This window comes from Echinops telfairi, unplaced genomic scaffold (genome assembly GCF_000313985.2).
Source record: "Echinops telfairi isolate 266 unplaced genomic scaffold, ASM31398v2 ScPeMD7_443;HRSCAF=831, whole genome shotgun sequence".
Classification (NCBI taxonomy): domain Eukaryota; kingdom Metazoa; phylum Chordata; class Mammalia; order Afrosoricida; family Tenrecidae; genus Echinops; species Echinops telfairi.
In genome coordinates, this window is record NW_022104341.1 from 20,122,138 (window position 1) to 20,144,312 (window position 22,175).

A 22,175-nucleotide genomic window follows, 5' to 3' on the forward strand; every position below is an offset into this window, starting at 1 on the left:
GGGCTCAGGTAGAAAGCAAATGTTTTGAGAATGATGAGGGAAGCAAATGTACAAAAGTGCTTGACACAATGGATGTATATGTGGATTGTGATAAGAGTTGTACAAGCCCCTACAAAAATGATTTATTTTAAAATGTCTAAAAAATAAACTCACAGGTATCTCTTCCGCAGGAGAGTTATTTCCTTCCTCTCCCATTTCCTTAGGAGATTTTAACAAAATGAGGTCTTTCATCATTAAATCCTTGGTGTTTAGTATTATGTATAAAACACAACAGATTTTCAAGAAATTTGACTGAGTTGAAATTTAATTGATAAGCTTGAAGTTTTATTTACCAGTATTTCTGACTCAAGTTTTAGTAGTTATGTCATTAACTCTTCAGATTATTTAGAACTATTTCCTCATTTACTATAATTAATTTTAGAATTCCCCATGTTTAGATTTTTAAAATTCTCATTATTTTGATTATTTCATGAAATAAATACAGTAGTTAATTCCTATGGAAATATCACTGTATCTATAAAATTGAATAATGCTATGTTCTACCCTTTTAAAAAAATTCTTCCTAGTTTCATCCAACATATATATTTGTAAATGCCTTGTTGCGTTCCCTTATTCTGTCTTATTTTGCTCTTTTTTGTTTAGTTGAAGCAAAGATATCTCAGAGATCTTACCTAAATTCCTGACCATTTAAAAATCACAAGTCTTATTTTGCTTTTATATTGCTGTTGATATTTCATATTGCTTTTGCTCATTACTGTATTATATCTTTGAACAATTGATGAGGTATAAAATGCTGTACTATCACAGTTGAAACTCTAGACCTCCTGTTAACCCATGGGGACTCATTTGGCAGAAGGCCACCAAACCAGTTCTTTTGATGCTTAGTTTCCAGATTCAACTTTAATTACTGCCAAATTCTGAACACTTGGGGAATTTAATTGCTCATTATATTTGTCACAGTGGTGTCTCAGACCCAAATAAAGGCTGTTTCATTCTAAATATTTGTGGGTGTTAATTTGGCCTAAACATGTGCATTTTGGATTTCTTATTTACCTAAATTGTAAAGTATAGCTCTTATGGGCAGAAATAAGCATCATGCATAGGGAACAACTACTCGGCTTGTAACCCTTATATTTCTAGTAGTAAAATGTTCTCTATACAGTTCAGCATCTGAATTTAACTATTATTATATTTGCTCTGTTTAATTTATTGTTTAGAATTATTTTTTTTAGAATTTGAGTCTTCCTCTGGGACCATACCTTAAAAACTTGAGGAATATAGTACCAATGGAACACACATCATTCCTTTTGTCCCTGATTGTTTCTGTCCCCTCCCTCTCCCACCCCCACTAACCATTATCCAGTTCTACCTTACAAACTTGGCTAAACCAGATTACACATATTGGTACAGATAAGAACTCTTGACACATGGAATTCAGGACAGAAAAAACCCTCAGGTACGGTAGTGGGAGAAGCAATATCATGAGGGTGGGGACATGGGAGGGAGGGGAAGAAAGGGGGAACACATCACAAGGATGGAAATATATCCTACCCCCAGGAGGACGAATAACAAAAATGTGGGTGAAGGGAGACCACGGACAATGTAAGACATTAAAGAACTACAATAATATATAGTTGGATTCACGAGGGTGGGAGGGTGGGGGAGGGAGGGGAAAAGAGAGGAGCTGATACCGAGTTCAAGTAGAAAGTAAATGTTTTGGAAATGTTGATGTCAACATGTGTACAAGTGTGCTTAATATAATTGAATGATGGATTGTTATAAGATTTGTAAGAGACCCCCAATAAAATGATTAATAAAAGCAAAATGAGTAGAAAATTGAAAAGTATGGTCTTGGATACTCTATATGGTGTCTATGGGTCAAAATCAACTTGATGGCCATGGATTTCTAAATTTAAAAAAAAATGTAAACCTTACTAACTATTATTTTGGAAAATATATCTTAATCTTACTATGCCTGTTCCCTCATTTGTTAAAAAAAGATTGTATACACCTTATGGTTGTGCATATTAACTGGGTGAAGCTCCTGGAAGAGCACCTAACATATTAGATAAGGATCAATGTTAGCTATTTTTACTGTAGTTCATCCTTATCTATCACAAACCTGCAAAGCATACCATTATTGATGATAAATACATTTCGACCCTTTACTAATTGTTATTGCTTATTGTGTTAGTCTGGGTAGCCAGGGGTTGGTGAACAAATTCATAAACACGAAAATATGTATAAAAGAGAGTTTTATTTAAAGAGTAATTTACATTAAGAAAGCATCCCAAGCCAGTCCAGTCCAAGCCCATGCATCTGATATTAGCCCATATATCCGATACCAATCTATAAAGTCCTCTTCAGACTCACGGAACACATGCAATGATGCTGAATAAAGGATGATCACAGGCCAGTGGGAATAGATAGAAAGTCTTTGGATCCAGTGGCGTTGTAAGCAGCTCAGTGCTGGTAGGTGTCTCCATGTGGCTTCTCCAGCTTCCAGGGCTGCATCAGGGTAGATCCATGTGGCTTCTCCTGAGGGATGTCTCACAGGGAGTCAGCCTTGCCAGTAGAGAATCTCCAAGGGAGTGAGTAGAGTGACAAGATGTCTTCCGCCTCCAAGGAGGAAAAAATAGGAGTTCCCAGAATTCTCAGGAGAAAGCCATGCCCACACAGAGGCCTCATTGGGCATATCTTGACTGACAGGCCAGACTCCACCCCTTTACTCGTTATCCTCTAAATTGACACCAGATTATGTAACTACCACACGTTATTAAATGCTGTTGAGTTGGTCCCTTAAAATCAATGCTGTTTCATCCCATTGTTGCACCCACTGTGTCAAACTATCTTTTCGAAAGTGTGACTCTTTTATCTAACCTTCCACTTTACCAAGCATGATGTCCCTTCCCAGACACTGGACTCTGCTGATAATATGTCCAAAGCAAATGAGACAATGTCTAGCAATCACTACTTCTAAGGAGCACTCTGTCTTTACTTCCACAAAGACAGATTGGTTTGTTCCTCTGAGAGTCCATGGTATATACAATATTCTTAGCCAACACCATAACTCAAATACATCAATTCTTTTTTTTACTCATTCATAGTTTTTTTCCTCATGCGTATTAGATGATTGGAAGTATCATGGTTTGGGTCAAGTGCACCTCTGTCATCAAAATGGCACCTGTGCTTTTTAAACTTTAAAGAGGTCCTTTGCCTCCGAACTCACCATGTAATCAATCATTTGATTTCTTGATTACTGCTTCCATGGATGTTCCAAGTAAAATGAAATATTTGAGAAATTCAATCTTTTCTTCATTATCATGTGTGTTAGTCTAGGTAAACTAGAACAGCAAATCCACAGAAACCCATATATGCATGAGAGAGTTTATATATGGTAAGTGTACATTCAGAAAGCATTCCAATCCAGTCCAGTTCAAGCCCATCAGTCCAACTTAGCCCACATGTCTGACACTGATCTACAAAGTCCTTCTCAAACTCACAAAACACACACAATGATGCTGAATGCAGGAGGATCACAGGCCAGTGGGTAGAAAGTACTTGAATTCAGTAGTACTGTAAGCATCTCAGCGCTGGCAGGGGTCTCCGCCTGGCTTCTCCAGCACCCAGGGCTGCATCGGGGTAAGTCCATGTAGCTTCTCCTCAGGGATGTCTTGCAGGAAGTAAATCTCGCCAGCTAAGGCAGCTGCACATTGGTCCGACCATCAGAGAACAAGAGACTAGAGAACCAGAAGGGTGAGGCTCACTGAGCCATTTATCTCTCCACCCTTCAATCAATCCCACATGTGTTTATCGTCCAGGTTGGCACAATAAACCTTAACTAACACAATCCACCCCTTGCCAACTTGGCACCTGTACACAATTCTTTAGCCTAACAATTGCAGTTAAGTAACTACACCTGAGTCCTATAATCCTATGAATATATTCCCCCACCTATGAAAGTTTGTAAGCCAACCATTTCAGGCCTTCATTCCCCCAGCTTTGGGTATCCAATTTCTATACTGCCCACTTACATCAACCCAGTGCTCTGAGGAGACAATCATATTTTTTGACATAAAGACTCTTCATTCCAGTTGGAACCTTATGAAGTCTGCATCCATAAGCAAAGTCAAATAAGGACAGGCCATCCATAAAATCAGCAACAATATGCACCAGTTCACAGGCTCAAAAAATATCTTCATCTGGCCAGTTCTGGTCAACTCAATGTGGGCTGCCTCACTCAGCCTCCACAGTGTGCCCATTATTCTCCTTGCCTTTAGACCGTGGGCTGTCACAAACATTCAAGAACCCTAGCCCCCTTGAGCTAGGTCATGAATGTTAGACCAGTCAAGCAGCCTTGTCTTCTCCTTTTCCTATAAACCAAGTCCTCTGGTGTCAGTGGCCAAACTCAACCCGTCTCTTTATTGCTGCATTTCTCCCACTTCCAGTCAATAAGTGGATCCAGGTGGTCACCCAGCAAGCATTTCATACTGCCCACAGGCCCCCTTTAATGTTCAGTCCTAGAGAGGAGTTTTCTTCACGGTTCCAGATTTTTTCCAGCTTTGGAAAAAGACCACTAGGGTTCAAACTTCAAATCCAAAGAGTTCCTTTTCCCCCCCAATTTGTCAGCAGCCCCTAGGCATGTCTCTTCTCCTTCTAATGTCCTGAGTACTCCAAAGCTCTGGGTGGGGCTAATCTCAATGAAGCCTTCCTTCCAGGTGTGTCCTAAACCCATCTAAAGATCAGATTAATAGCTGTGGTAGGTGGGCTTACAAGCTCTCTATTTTCATACTTCCCAATAAACATTTCTATCAATCATTTTATCAATAATAAGCAGAAGAAATAAGTATAAACAAAGTAGAATCAGATATTAAACTCAGTTCTTAAAACATTTAAGTTCATTACAAGGATCTATATGTGACCTCCTCCCTGGGGGATGGACAACAGAAAAGTGGGTGAAGGGAGACATTGGACAGGGCAAGATATGACAAAATAATAATTTATAAACTATCAAGGGCTCATGAGGGAGGGGGGAGGGGAAAAATGAGGACCTGATGCCGGGGGGCTTAAGTGGAGAGGAAATGTTTTGAGAATGACGAGGGCAATGAATGTACAAATGTGCTTTACACAATTGATGTATGTATGGATTGTGATGAGTCATATGAGCCCCTAATAAAGGGATTAAAAAAACACATTCAAGTTCAATCCTTATTTTAGCATGTCTAAATCCTTATCTAAACGATTCTATTTATAGAAAAAATATGAGATTAGGTCTCTGAGAGCATTAAACCAGATCCAGGCTTTCTGTCAGGCATTTTGACCTTCTGTCAGCCATTTGCCTTAAGCAGCATGGTTTCTGAGAAATTCAAATGGCGATTTCTACCCCTGAGCTCAAAATATACATTAATCACATTCATTTTCACCATTTAAACATTAATAACCAAAGACTGCAACCAAACATAATAATCAAAACTTTAATTTCCCATGTTCTTTCCAGAAAACAACCGAGTAAACAGTGTGACTTTATCTGACCTCAGGCTAGCCAAAGAAGAAAACCTACCATGAGGGGGAGGTCAAGCAAACATCTACTCTCCATCTTATGATTTGTTTCTCCAGTACTCCACTACCAGTACCATAATGTGTTAGTCTGGGTAGACTAGAGAAACAAATCCACAGAAACTCATATATGTATAAGATAATTTTATATATAGGGTAAGTATATAGTCAGAAAGCATCCCAACCCAGTCCAGTCCAAGCCCATTAGTCCGACTTCGCCCATATGTCCGACACTGATCTACAAGTCCACCTCAAACTCACAAAATACACACAATGACGCCGAATGCAGGAGGATCACAGGCCAGTGGGCAGAAAGTCTTTGAATCCAGTGGTGGTGTAAGCATCTCTCAGCATGGCAGTGGTCTCCATGCAGCTTCTCCAGCACCCAGGGCTGCATCAGGGTAAGCCCATGTGGCTTCCCCTCAGGGATGTCTTGCCCGAAGTGAGCCTTGCCAGCTAAGGCAGCTGCACACTGTCCAATCATCAGAGAACAAGAGACCAGAGAACCAGAAGGGCAAGCACATCATGTTATATTTCTTGTAGGTCCAGTTGTGAGTACTTCTGATTTCTTTATGTTGTATTATTGTTCTTGTTAGGGGCCATTTAGTTCATTCTGACCTATAACGACCCTATACACAACAGAACAAAACACTGCTTGGTCCTGTGCCATCCTCATAAGTCTTCCTACTGCTATGTTCCTATGTTGTATTGTATTCCATGCAAAAGGTCGGCCGTACTCCTAGACTTTCATCAGTCTTTGACTTTCACTAAGTCTTCTTAGCCTTCAGCAAGCAAGGTAATGGCAATTGCATATTTTAGGTTGTTATTGAGTTCTCCAATTCTGAAACTGTGATTTTCTGCATACATTATAGTTTCTCAGATTATTTCTTCACCATACATATTGAGTAAGTACAGTGAAAGGATACAACCTTGATGCACAACTTGACTGATCTTAAGCCACACAGTATCCCCTTATTCTGTCAATTGATTGCCTGTGTGTATAGCAACTCTGCGAGAGCACAGGTGAGTGTTCTAGAATTACCATTCTTCACAAGGTTATCCATAGTTTGCTATGAACCACACAGTGAAACCACACAGTTAAATGTTTTTGTATCATCAATAAAATGCAAGTAAAAGTTTTGTAGTTTCTACTTTCTGCTAAGATCTATCTGATGTCAGCAATACTATCCTTCCTCTTATGAATCTTCTGAATTATCTTCTGAATCTGCCTTGAATTTCTGGAACTTCCCTATTGGTGTACTGCTATAATTATTTTTAATTATTTACATCATGTTATTTGAATGCAATATTAATCATAAATTAGAGCCTCAAAATGTTGTGGCAAATGGAACTAAAAGATAATGGAATCCTACCAGAATCTTTTGGAGCCTCTTGTGTCTTTCAAAAACTTCCGTTACATTCTGTTATATCACCTTTCTTTGTGGCCAGCAAAAATATGATTCTCTTCCAGTCAGTTGCTTAAGAAATTATCTTCCAAATTTCTTGGCATATAAAAATGAGCACCTCTAGTATTTTGGGTATTTGTTGGAACATCTTGTTATTCCATCAATTTCTGGAGCTAATCACCAATGTCTTCAGTGCAGCTTAGATTGTTACCCCTTCAAATAACTAAATGGTGACAAATTATTTTTGGTACAGCAACTCTGTCTATTCCTCCCATCTACTTTTGATGCTTCCCGTGCATGAACATTCAATGTTTTGCACTTAGTATACTTCAGCATTGCACCTCGAGGCTTGACTTTTTTCTTCACTTTTTTCAGCTTGAGAAATGCTCAGTGTTCTGCCTTTTTAGTTTTCTAAGTTCAGGTCTTTGCAAATTTCATTATAAACCTTGTCTTCCTGAGCTGCCCTTTAAAATGTTCTCTTCTCTTTCACTTTATCATTTCATCCATTCACTTCAGTGACTGCTCAAGAGCAAGTTTCAGGTGGTCTTCCGATATTCATGCTATTTTTTTTTTTTGCTTCCTGCCTCTTAAGTGACAGGTTGTTTTCTTCATGCTCTTGATGACATCCCACAACCTGCCTGCTCATCATTCATTCGTGTTCAATGTGTCAACTCTGTTCTCGAGATGGTCTCTAGATTAACTTGAGATAGACTCAAGGTTGTATTTTCTCTCTTTTGTGCATGTTTTTATTTTCTTAAGATTTAACTTGAACATTTAGATAAACATTTGATGGTCTGTTTCTCAGTCAGTCCTTGGCCTTCATTCATGATATTGAGCTTCTCTGTGCCCTCTTTCCACAGATATAATCAGTTTTGTTCCTGTGTGTTCCATCTGGTGGGTCCATCTGTATAGTCACTTCTATGTTGTTGAAAAAGGCATTTCCAATGAATAATTTGTTGAACTTGAAAAATTCAATAAAGTTATTTCTGTCACCAAAGCCACTAATCCTTGTTTGTTTCCAACTTTAGCATTCCCATCATCAATAATTATCAATGCATCTTGATTGCACATTTGATCAATTTCAGACTGGAAAAGTTTGGATAAAACAATTTTTTATCCTTGCCATTAGTGGTTGCTACATAAATAGATTATTTAACTGGCCTTTCATATTAGTGGATCTTATCCTACCACTGAGAGATCTTTAAAAAAATATATGATGACTATAACACTAGTTTCCTTCACTTTGTCATTCCTGGCATCGTAGACCATACGATTGCACATTTCAAGATTTCCAATGCCAATACATGTTGATCTTCTAGCTTTACATTTCACTCTTGACAACTTTTAATTGTCTTAGGTTCATTCATATTGGAAGATGCATAAAATGCTTTCGGGAAGAACTGTCTCTTCAAAATGCAGATGACTTAATGATGTGACCTTAGGAAAATTTAGAGCCCAAGATTTGCTAATGTAGCATGACTCAAAATAAAAGGAAAATGCTACAAACATCCATTAATAATAGGAACACTAAATGTGTGAGCTATGAAGTATGAATGTTTGAAGTTGTCAAAGTGAAGATAGAGTTTTTACTAATTATATGGGAATACTTTCTGCTGTAGCAATTGGAATGCTTCACCAATACTAAATTCCATACCTTTCATGTCTTTTGTTTTTTTGTATGTGTGTGTGTATGTGTGTATTTTTTCCATTTGTCTTGCTTCAATGTATATAGGTTGTTGACATTATTTTGTTCTAGCGATTTATTAATAACTAATTTTTGTTTCTGTTACATTTATTAACCAGTGAAGTACTTTGTTCATTCAATAGCTGTCTTTATATCATTTACCTTTGATTTCCTTGTATTCTTTGCTACCAAAAATAATAAAAACATTTAAAACAATTAAAAACAAAACCAAAACACCGTTCTTCTCCTGTGAGCGTTACAATTTTCTCATGTGATGATTTTAGTAAAAGGAAATTAAGACTTGAAGCGTAGTAAGTAAAATTCACCACCAAAGTCAAGGTAATTATTTAGAGCAGAACATTACTTTTCTATTTCTTATATATGTCTGAAGTCCCATTTTCGAATTGCACTGCTCTGACACACAGAATCTCCTAGAATGGATAACGTATAGAGTTGCCATTGACAAATGTTAGTCATTTTTTCTCAAGTCCACACCCACATGATTTGGACTGAGAACAGTCTTGTGTAGGAGACCATTGGCTCCATTTTCCCTACAGTTGTCTCTAGAATTAGGGAAATATCACTGATTGTAGTTATGACAATGTAGCCTCCTTGTCTCCCACAAAGTGGATATCAGATGTTTAATGTTATTGAGATGTTTATCACATATAGAAAAAAATATTTGTCTGATTGGAAATCATGTCTAGATTTGACTTTTCTTCTTCTTTTGTAACTTTATATCTTGTTTTTGAAAAATAGAAATCTTGGGCTTGATTTCCAGTTTAGAACCCAGAAATATTTTTGGTCAACATAAAACAAACAAAACTATTTAAATGTTTGTAGTGCTTGTTTTCCTTTATTGTTCTGCTGCCTGAGGAAGACTCAAGGGGTATGAAACATAGAACATTCTTTCTTTTACTTTTATTCACCCTAATACTCATTTAAGGTTCCCTTTATACCTGAGAAGGTCTGGCGGTGTAGTGGTTACATGTTGAGTTGTGATTTGTAAGGTTGGCAGTTCAAAATTACCAACCCTTTCTCTAGGGGAACAAAGGGACTTTCTACCTCCATCAACACTTACAGTCTTGGAAACTCACAGGAGCAGTTCTACCCTGTCCTACAGAGTCCCTATAAGTTGACATCAACTTAATGACAGCGAGTTTTCTTTAAGTTAGCTTTTATACCTGAAGACAGAATGTGATTTTAGCTATTTGAAATACAATAAGTTTTAAAGTTAAGGTAACTCTTATTAAAAAAGAAGAAGCCCTCAAATATCAGTAGCTTATCCTCCGCTAACTTGGAAATTTGACTCTTCGCAGTCCCTAGAATTAGAGTGAGCTCAGTGGGGATACTTAACATCTTCTCTATCTGTTCTCTCTCCTGTAACCAAGATAGCATTTTTATGTTTTCTCACTGTGACTTTTAATTCTGAAGTTTATCAAGTAGTGGGCCTTAAGAAAATAAATATATAATAATAATTGTATTTATTTCTCCTTTAATATCTTTCATTAACTTACTTTCCCACAATAATGGGTTCCAAGGTAAGGGTTAAATCTGAAACAGGGTTGGCTAGGAGGAAGAAGGGGATGAGGCTTTTGAGGAACCAAAAGAAAAAATAATATACTCATTCTTTACACTCTCAATCCAGACCAGTGTGACAGATATAAAAGGATGGAAATGCATTATTATTATTTTAACAGCCAGACCATCTGTATAGTTAAAAAGTATAGATTTGAAAAGTAAAACTTATCAAAGTGTTTTTAAAAAGATTTCCTATACATCCACAAAGTTAAGTCAGAAAGTATTGTGACTCTGGTTATAGTTTGTACATGCCATGGTTTATTCCAAACAGAACCTGTTTGAACATCTCTCCTGCATACAGTGGGTAACCAAAGACAAATTCTAGCAGAGTGATCTTGTATTTGTTCTTATTTTCAGATACTGCGGAGTCAGTTCCACAGGTCGTGACCATGTGTATAATCGAACAAAACAAAACACTGCCTTGTCCTAGGTCATCCCAGACTTGTTGTTACATGTGAAACATGTATTCCAACCATTTTGCCTGCTTTAGGGTGCAAAAAGGGACCTTGATATCAAATATAGTTTAAGGACAGCATTTATTAATTCTGAAATTGGACAAATACAAGTCAAAGCCAAAGCTACTTCATGCAGATGAGGGAGACCATTAGCACAGGCCAAAAGGGAGTCCAAGGATACATAGTGAGAATGCCAGTTAAATAAAGCATGGAGCAAAGGAAACTGTCACGAAATTTTGATTGGTGAAGGTTAATACATAACAATTACATGTGATGTGGGACTACCAAAGTGGGAATAAGACCATGATTGTGACATGTTTATTATGTTAGACAGAAAAGCTTATAGGATTGGTCTCGAGCCTTCCAACCAAGGCAGTCAGGCCCTTGAGCATGTAACCCTGAATACTAGCCATCTAAGGGAGACTGCTTCTCTCTGGGCTGGTTTGACAGGAGTAGAGATAATTCACTTCTCAGTATACTCTACCTGACTGTATAGTACCACTGGCTCATATGCTACCTCTTAAAATACTTGAATGTTAACAAGTTATTTCTGATATAGTGACTTCATGTATTAGTTCCACATTCTTCTCATCTTTCCTGGCTTTTTTAATAATAGGTCAATAGATTTCTTCACTTTTGCAACATGGGGCTTGACTTTTTTTATTTTCCCCAATTCTTTCAACTTTAGCCATGCTAAATGAATTAGTCTAAGCCTAGTTGCCTTTGGGTTTCTAAGCCCAATTACTTTTGGCATATTTTATTATAATATTTCATTGGTGAAAAAGACTGGGAAAGATGTACCATGGAATTTTTATCCATCATAAAAATGCACCAGTCCATTCTTTTGAGGTAGATAAAGACAATCCTAAAATAAGTTCCTTGGGAGATCTTACTCTATCTGCATGACAAATTATTCTTTCCCCTACAGATTTCTTTCTGTTCTCCAAGTTCAGAGAACATTTGAAAGGAACATGATTTGTATCTCCAGAGAATGTCCACACTGTCTCTTTGATGAGGCATAAATGGAAACATGCAGAATTCTTTGGGGGAACTGTTAGAGAAATAGGCACACCTCATTCAGTAATGTATAGCTCTAGAGTAATGGTTGTCAACCTGTGGGTCGTGACCCCTTTGGGAGTTGAAATACCCTTTCACAGAGGTTGCCCGATTCATAACAGTAGCAAAATTACAGCTATGAAGTAACAACAAAAATGATTTTATGGTTGGGAAGTCACCACAACATGGGGAACTGTATTAAAGGGTTGCAGCACTAGGAAGGTTGAGAACCACTGCTCTAGAGAGAGCATATGTTGAGAGAAGCAACCATATTTTATTTTATATGGTTTCCATAATTTTGTAGCCATACTTTTTGACTCACTCTCACATTTCAATGTGCAATGATGTTTCAAAAGATTTCTTATTAACGTTCTTTTTTGCAGGTTTTATAAATTTTATAAGCAGTAACATGATTTTTAGAAATTCATTGCATATTATTAAACAGTTTTTCCTCAAGGGCTTAAAGTATGAATAATGAGATGAAAAGAGATTTTTGTGGACTCTGCATTTGCAATTGATTCTAAGCTGCAAAAGTGTAGAATTTTAACAGGCTGGACTAAATCTTTACTCTGTGACCTTTTTTGCCTTGGATATTATTGCTTTAGTCTATGGAGTGACTACGCTAGATCTTAAAATTTTCTCTTTAATATTGTCCTGTAATCACCAGCCTCTTTCATTGATGTTAATGATTACATTAAATATTTCATATAGCAGCCTGAGGCTCAATGATTGACTAATTCAAGACTATTGTTTTAAAATGAGATTCAGATACAGTGATAGTTGATTTTGTTGATCACTCTTGCTAAGTGCTAAGTTTCTAAAAATTTCCCAGAAACCAGTCAATGAAACAAAATAGAAATGTCATGTCAAAGATCACAGGTTTCTCTTGCTGTCCCAAAGTAGAGTGTTCCTATGAAATATTTTGTAAGCCGAAATGGAATAGAGTGAAGAAGCACTTATTTTTAATTTTTATGGGAAACATTTTCAGCCTTTCAAGAACCAAAAGATAACTGACCAAAATCTATGAAATAACCCTTGAGTACGCGTTACCGTCACACTGCTCTCCAGTCAGTCTTTAGGAGCAGATAACTAAAAAATTCACTGCCATTGGGTTTATTCTGATCCACAGTGACCCTACAGGATAGAGTAGATCTGCTCCTGTGGGTTTCTGAGACTCTAACTCTTTACAGAGAAAGTCTCATTTTTCTCGTGGAAAGGAGCTGGTGAGTTCCAACTGTTGACCTTGTCCGCGGCCTAGTATATAGCTGATTATGGTGCCACCAGGGCTCCGTAAGGTGCAGATAGCCTCTGCTTTGCAACTGCTGGTGGGTTGGAACCCAAAATAACACAATCATATAGTATAGGAAGGCACAGTTCAAAGTTATGACATCTCAGTATGTTGAGGATAGTTCCTGTGGAAAGAGCTAGCTCATTACTTTGGGTGTGAGTTCATCCTTAATGGCTTATTGAGAAAAAAAGGCCAAAATGTATGTTTTGCTTTGTATCATTTTTTCATTAACAATAAAATTCCTTGCTGCATTTCTTTGGGTTAGCAAAAGCAGGTGTTCATGCTGTCTTGTGTGACAGCAAAGTGGTGTGAAGGGAACTGTTAAAAAAGGGGAGCACTTTATTCCCATTAAATGACGCCGTTTAAGTCAGGATTGACACAGCGACAGTGAATTTAGCTTTTCTTTAGGAACGAAATTGCCATCATGTCAAGTCCAAGGATTTTCCAGCATATCAGTCTTCACAAGAGCAGATAACTAAACAAATCGTTGCTTGGAATTAATTCTAACGCATGGTGACTTTACAAGACAGAGTAGAACTGCTCTTGTGCTTTCAAGTCTATCACTCTTAACAGAAGAAGAAGGCCGCATTTTTATCCTATAGAGAAACACTCCAGTCCCTACTGGCAGCTACCATTGGTCTCCCCTTTAGGAAAAGAAATATACATATTTATATTTATTGTTTATTTACTTATCTGTCTATATTGGAAAACAAAAATATAAGAAACATGTATTTTCACATCGGATTTATTGACTATCTGTAGGGGAGTAACAAATGCCATTGCTTTCTCTATGGAGAGACAATAATCTATACTTTGGGGCAAAACCTGGTTATGAAAGTTTCTTCAACTTTGAGATTTAAATGAGACTCTTAATATTGTTCCACCTAAATTGATGATGTTTGTTCTGTGCTATTCACTTACTATGTAGTTGCAGAGAAAGTTATTATAATTAGAATATATGACTATGTTTTTGTTAGGTGCCATCCAGTTGAATCAACAGACGGAAACACGGCCCAATCCTGTGCCATCCACACAATTGCTATGGCTGTGTCTGTTGTTACAGCCATTCAGTCAGTCTACCTCATGGAGGGTCTTCCTCTTTTCCAGGTGCCAGCCTCTCAAGAGAACATGTTCAAAGTACATAAGACAACATCTTGTTTGCCATCATTTGCTTCTAAGGAGCATTTTGGTTATACTTCTTCCAAGACAGATCTGTTCGTTCTTTTGAAAATATCATGGATTGGGTCAGGTGCACCCTCACAGAAACATCAATAATTTTTTTCTTTAGTGGCTAAACTATTAAAAGTCAGAATTAAATTTAATTTCAGAAACCCTGAGTTAGAGTACAACCACACTCTTTGGTTTTATTTTTTTAGGGAAAATAATTTGTATTATATGACAAATTAGTTGAAATGAATACTCTCCATGAATAAATTTTTTTATTTCTTAAGAAAGCTGAGTACAATTGTATATTATGTTGCATGTTAAAAGTTGTATGTAATTGTAATTAACTTTATAACATGGCATTTTTTTTCTTTTATGGAGCTATATCTCCCATCCTCTATTCCTAGTATCACTCTGTAGTTGCAAAACTTAGCAATACAAATTTACAGTCACAATATACTTTTGGACAGTAGGAAATATGAAAGGATTTCTAAACACATTGCTAAATAAGCAGAGAAAGCATGAGTCTTTATCAGTGAAATAACTATTAGATAGAAAATATAAAATTAAGATATCTTGAAAAGTCATGATACTTCTATTACTTTCTTATGGTTATCATATCAGTATTCTATTTTATAAAAAATGAAAGCAAATATTTTCAAAAAGTTTAAAAATAGGACAATGGAAAAATATAAGAATTCCCTTAATCTTGCCTACTGAAACCCAATTTAGCTATACATTGGCACATATTTTATATGATGTCTATGTTATGTATCACACTTATGAAATTTTTTGAAGTCAAAATTTAACATGATCTCAAAACTTACAGATTCGGAAATGCCAAAAGAAGTGTAATTGTATGATGTCTGGATTAGGTCCAAAGATATGAGTTTGAAAGAAAAAAAAGTGTTGAAAGGCAGAAAACCTCCCACCAACTTAGGGAGTGGGGCAAGAAGTAGATTTGCTCCCATTTTCTCCACTGCATTACTAGCTGCTTAACCTCAAAATAACAATTAGAAAAAACATTTTAGGTCTTAATTTTCTTAAGTATGTATGCAGTGTGGGATGATGCCTATGATGGTGAAAAGAACAGCAACAATTATAATTTATAACATGAAATGATTACTCTTGTGTGCTAAGTCATGCATTATTTTAATTCTTCAAAAAAAATTACATAATAAAAAATATTATCCTTCCCCTTTTAAAAAAAGGGAAAGATTTCCCGTTTTTCAACATTCTGAAGTAATTTGAATAAATATTTTATTTCTAGTCATCATTGATTTTGCTTGTTAGTTTGCCATAATTTTAATCATGTTCTGCAGTATATGTAATTTATAATGTCTTAAAAACTACACAGTGTTATACACATATTGGCTTGTTAAAAATCTGCTTAAGCAGCATTTATAGGGAATGTATAACATCATTATGTCAAAGTACTCTAACTATTCCTTTATAGCTGAAAATTCAACAATTTTTCTATTTATGCATTGGATATATTTTATAATAAATTTTAAATAAATAAATTTAAAATAAATAAAAATTATAAACCCACTATTATCTAGAAATTTTTTTATTTGCTTAGATGTAACATTTTTTTGTCCTTTTGTCTTTCTGCCCTATGGCCAGTATTTACACAAATGAGATAGGAAAACATATATTTTCTGAGTGGATTTAATTAATTTATACTCCAGCAATATTAGAAAAGTATTCTTCAATGGCCTACCTCATCCAAATATTTCAGCAATTGTAATTGTACAAATGCCATTCTTTAAAACCCATCAGTAAAAAAGAACAAAAGTTCATAATTTAATTAGTTAAGTGTCAAAAGCTTATCAAGATAAGTTGAACCAGTTCCAGGAATTGAGTATTTAGAACAAAATTATAATAACAAATAATAAAATAACAGCTGTTGGTTAGCATTTAAGTTTATTATTGCAGACACTTTGATGTGCTTTATATTTATTCTTTAATTTGAACTATAGTGGTGTGTAATTGCATTATGATTTCTAATTCAGAATACAAACTCTCTTTTTCAGACTTGTAATTGCATTGTAATTACATACAGATGATCACACAAATCTTAAGCACTATGCCATTCTTTAAGGTTTTTCAAAGTAATCTTTGATTATAACCATCCAAAGAGCATCCATTCAAAGCCAACAGCCTCTCCATGGAAGAAAGATGAGGCTGTTTGCCCCCATAAAGATGTATATCTGTGGAAACCACATATAGGGTTACTATGGGTTGGAATCAACTCAATGGCAGTATTTTAGGGTTTGATTTAGTGAGTATTTGGTGGTTTGATTTGCATTATATAGGTGATTGACAATGTTGAATATCTTTCATATTCTACTTAGTAGTTATTTTATATAATTTTTAACAATTGCCTTTTGATATCCTTTGCCCTGGTGCCCCCGTTGGGCAAACTTTGGACTGCTAACAATTTGGTCAGAGGCTTAAACCCACCACTGGCTCACGAGGAGATATATGTGCTCCTGTCAAGATTTACTACCTCAGAAACCTTAGAGAGAATGAGACTTTTTCTCATGTACTTTGGACATGTTGTCATGAGAGACCAGTCCCTAAAGAAGGACATTATGCTTGGTAAAGTAGAGGGCAGCAAAAAGGAGAAAGTCCTTGACTAGATGGATTGACACAGTGGTTGCAGCAATGAGCTCAAGTATAGGAATAATTGTGAGGATGTTGGAGGACTGGCTAACGTTGTGGTTGCTATGGGTTGGAAACTGTGTTAGTCTGCGTAGACTAGAGAAACAAATCCATAGACTCTCATATGTGTATAAGAAAGAGCTTTATACACAAAAGCAATTGAATATTGAGAAAAATCCCAGCCCAGTCCAAACCAATTCTATAAATCCAATATTTGCCCATATGTCCAATACCAATCTATAAAGTCCTCTTCAGCCTCACAAAACACATGCAATGATGCTGAATGCAGGAAGATCACAGATCAGTGTGTGAGAAGTTTTGCAGATCCAGTGGAATTGTAAGCATCTCCGTGCTAGCAAGGATCTCCATGTGGATTCTTCAGCTCAGGGCAGTCAGAGTGAGGAGAGAGAGAGAGAGGGAGAGAGAGAAAGAGAGAGAGCGAGTGAGCGAGCGAGACAGAGAGTGAGTGAGTGAGTGAGAGAGAGAGAGAGAGAGAGAGAGAGAGAGAGAGAGAGAGAGAGAGAGAGAGAAACTGGCTCCTTCATCCAAGGAGGAAATCCCGGATTCCCAGAATCCTCAGGGCAAGGCCATGCCCACACAGAGGCCTCTTTGGCTATACAATGATTGACAGGCTAGACTCCACCCCTTCACATAATCCTCAGATCAACACCAGATTATGTAACTAGCACAGAAAGGATTGACTAGCACTTAACAACAACATTGTGGTTCTTATTTGCATTTTTTTCAACTTTATATATAAATCATTTTATTGGGGGCTTTTGATAACTAATGAAATTCAACATTTAAAAAATTGAATATTGGCTATTTTCTTCTATGTAGTGCTATATAAAACAATTTCCCATTGGCTTATTTATCTTTTGCATATTAATTTGCAGTAGTTATTTTTTATGAATGTAAATAATTAAGTTAATGTGATACTTGCTCATGTTTAGCCAATTAGCTAGTGGAACAAAATAGACTGCAGAAACAGATCCTTGCACATACTGTGAATTAATTTTTGAAAAAAATAAATCTTCACTGAATTGTGGATAGAATGAGCTATTCAATAAATTGGTTTAGTTGATTACCTTTACAATGTGATTACCTATCTTATACCACACTGAATTAACTATCCCTCATGTTTTTAGCTATAAATGTGAAATAATGAAACTTTCTGATGAAAATATAATATCTTTATATCCTGAGAGACACAAAGATTCCTTAAAAAAACAAAGAAAACAGTACATATTAAAAATAATTGATGAAATGAGAATCATTAAAATTTTTTAAAGTTTTCATGAGAAGACACTACAGAAAGACTAAACAGAAAAAATATTTCCAGTGGATATAGCCAAGAAAAAAACTTTTACTCAGAATTAACTATTCAAAAACTTTATTTTGCCAATAAATACTTTTTAAATAATCTAAGCATATCCTTAACTATATTATCGGAATTAATGCCTAAAATTAAGTGAGTAATTTTAAAAAAAAAACTATGGTAAAAATAAGTTTATCCATCAGTATATTGGTAAATCAAGTAATTCTTCCACCCGCAGCCAGAGGTAGTCATGAATCTTAGCGATCTTGTAGGACCAAGCAGAACTGACCACAAGGTTTTCCAGACTGTCTTTCTAAGAGCATGCAACTAATTCTTCAAAATCCCCAAACCAAACTTACTTCCATTGGGTTGATGATGACTCATAGTGACCGTATAAGACCAAGTAGAATTGCTTTTGTGAGTTTTAGGAACTGTAAGTAACTCTTTATGGGAGTAGAAAGCCCCATCTTTCTCATGAGAAGGCAGGTGGTCTTGAACTGGCTACTTGGAGTTAGTTAGCAGCCCAATGTATTACTACTGCCACCAGTGCTCCCATGGCACGTTTATAAATTGTTTCATAACCTCTCTGATTCTCTAAAATCCAGAGTACTTAGCCTCAATTTGAGCGTATTAATAAAGAACACATTTATTGTTAAGATATTTAATTCTTTTAAAATTCATAAATAAACACTAAACCATTAAAAAATCTATATACCACTAAATTCTACATGAAATCTAATGTGTCATAAAATTCAGAGGGATGATTTTGGTCTAAATGTATTCCTTCATGTTATGTTTCAATATTAATGAATATCATGCAAAAATAAGTAAGTGTATTTTATATGTAAGAATATATTTACTTTTTGGTAACTTTTTAAAAGTCTTAGAAAATTCAATATAATAATGTTATTATGTTTATCAGAAAAATGGAAGCATTAATAGAGTTCAAAATGTTTACACAAGTTTAATTTTTTTCAGAACCTAATCTAATATCATTTAATTTACAGAATTGGATATTTTCCAATAAATATATTTACAATTGGGAACACCATGCATACTATTATATATTTTTAAACATCTGGTTATGAAAGTATGATTCTGTCACTTTTATTATTATAATCCAGTTGGACTTTATTTTTGGTTCTTAGTAAATGCTGATTTATTTAAAACTAGGTATTTTTCATAAAAGTATAGATCAAAGCTTAAATACTCTATTAACTTCTTTAATTGAACTTAAGTAAACTTGAGATTACTTGAGTACCATATTTTTTATTCCATTAAACTCTAGAAGTTGTATGACTTGTATGTAATGTTTATTTCTTCAATTTTACCCAATTTCAAAAATTGATAAACGATTTCTATGACAGCTATATTATATGACATTTTTATTTTGTTACTGCTGAGTTCACACTGTCAATTTTAATGAATTCTACCCAATTAAAGTGCTGTGCATACTTTTCGTGAGTTCATAATCTTCATAATCAGTTAGATTTTTACAGAACCATTTAGAAAATTTTAATCACAGAATATTGGAGGACTGATGCAGTTTTTAAATATGTTGCAGAATTGTGAGAAGCTAGAGAATAATTTTGATGACATCAAGCACACGACTCTTAGTGAGAGAGGAGCTCTCCGAGAAGCAATGAGGTAAGTCTGGGTCACCATAGCAACAGTCACAGATGTGGTAAAGAAAAAGTCATTCTTCATTATTGGGGGAACAAATGAGTTCATTGCCACCATTCAGCTCTGTTCTCTAAGGTATTAATTTGTCAGTGGAGAGACTTCCCTTGAGGCTGTACTTTGGTTTTGAAGCTGCATAAATGTTAAGCCTCAGTGCACAGTAAAAAATGTAAATGTTTAATTTGTTACTTAAAATGCTTAAGGGGTGTCTTGTTTTATATTTATACTAAACTGTGTGATTGAATGAAAATATTGCTCATCTAAATTCTGTCTGTACGTGAAAAAATGAACATTATACTATGGTGGTTTAAGTGAGTAGTATTTCCTCCGAATTAATATTTAATTAAAGGAAAGGTACTTAACATTTCATCTTCTGTTAGATTTTATAGTACTATATTACAGGATATTTTAAATCTGATTTACATTTTTTGAATATTACAAAGCATGCAGATTAACTGTTTGGAAATGCAGTTTTTAATGAGCCTGGTACTTTTTTTCTTTCCTCACTTTTTGAACATAACTCTTTCTGAATATTTCTCTTAAGTATCCCCATATTTGATGTTTTTTTGGCGAAGCAATCTTTCATTTTATTTGATCAGAATCAAAGAAGGATTTTTGTTAAACCTTTGAAATGTTTCAGGAATATAATTGACCATATTTAGAACTAGGAAATAACAATTAATGATATAAATTATAAAAGTTATGACCTCGATAATATTCAGTATCTTTGAGATAATTTCCTGTACTTCTAAAGAAATCATATAATTACCTTTATATAGTCTTTGAGAATAAAATTGATTTTTAAAATATCTTTTCTTCCAGTTAATGCACTTTTTAAAAGATCTTAAATCAGGGCTTGAAAAAGAAGATGAGAAGAAACAATACAGCAAAGAGCCTTCCTATAAGTGTAGTTTAGACCTGATTTTGTTGTTGCTAGCACAGTTACCATATACCTTAGTTTAGAGGCTGCTCTCATTTAGCAAGCTCCCTTTTACCATGCAAGCAGCGGGAGAAAGTAATTAAATTTAATAGAAGCTGCCCTCATTTTGAAGCCACTTCTATTTAAAACCACAGGGGGAGGTAATTAAATTTAATGGAAACAGTAGCTTCTACACAAAGATACATGGTACTTCTGTACAGATGATTATGATGTCACAAAAAGAGGACTAATATATTACTAGTACTGAAGAATTACCAGCTGGAGCAAGAGAGCCTATTTTATTGTTAATGTCTTTACTAATAAAAAAGAGGGAAAAATAAAACTGAGTACACAATAGAGAATTTGTGTCTCTGTAAAAGTAATCTGACATTCTCTGAAAGTTGAAGCTACTGGAAGCAGTAGTAAATTAAAAATAAAGTGTAAAATGTATTGTGGAAAAGGCCAATGCAGAAATTATGAATGAACATCTGTTTTTCAATACAGGCTTTAATCTGTATCTAAAATTACCACAGTTATAAATTAAACACCCCCATGTTTTTGTATATGCTGATTATAATAATTTTGAATATATTAAAACTGCATACTGATATTTCTTTAATAAGCTGCAGTTATTCTCAGTCGTTTTATATCTATTCATTTTCAAGTAAACACCCAGGCACACATGAAGACAAAGAGAATGCCAACTCTTCAGCTTTGAATAAAAGAACTGAAGGCCAAACATGTAGAAAGAATTGCAAAGGGGTGACGTGATTGAAGATGAATGTGGGTGAGGACAATATAATGAACAGGAAAAGGACACACAATCCGAATGGGAGATTTGGCACCAAGAAAAAAATTTAATTAAGGGAGAATTATGTATGAAGACATTATTAAATTTGGCCAATTTTTTACTGCTTAATGTTTTAGAACATACCAGAATCTCCTGCCTTTAAAACAATAGAGACGATGAAGGAATAATGCAAATATTACTTTATTCATTTCACAGAGTAAACATAATTTACAGAGTAAACTTTCAACTTCTCATGGTATGAGATAAGCCAGTAGTATAAATATTATAACTCAACTGTTAGTTATTTGGCTAGGATATGTACTTTGTTCACAAAGGTAGCATACTAGATTGTTGAATGATTACATATACTAAATTAATTCATTTTTTTTAGGTGACCTAAAATTTATCAATTATATAGTTATTAATTAGTTGATAGTTTTTGCTGAATTTAAATATAACAATTATATATAATATACATAGTCTATATAATATATTATAATTTAAACGTAAGATTATATACATTTATCATAGTGATATAATTTCACATATATTTATGTTATGTTATATTTGATCCATACATTTAATTATATACCAATTATACACATTATATA

General features: G+C 35.0%; 1 protein-coding gene across 2 annotated transcripts in view; it reads left to right on the plus strand.

Annotated features, from left to right (window-relative positions):
- Positions 1–22,175, plus strand: part of DPYD (dihydropyrimidine dehydrogenase) — a 1,157,760-nt gene that overhangs the window by 145,657 nt on the left and 989,928 nt on the right. For both annotated transcript variants that reach the window (XM_045291907.1, XM_045291906.1), the window contains exon 3: positions 19,740–19,822. In XM_045291907.1, the coding sequence (XP_045147842.1) occupies positions 19,740–19,822 (83 nt within the window). The remainder of the gene's footprint in view (positions 1–19,739; positions 19,823–22,175) is intronic.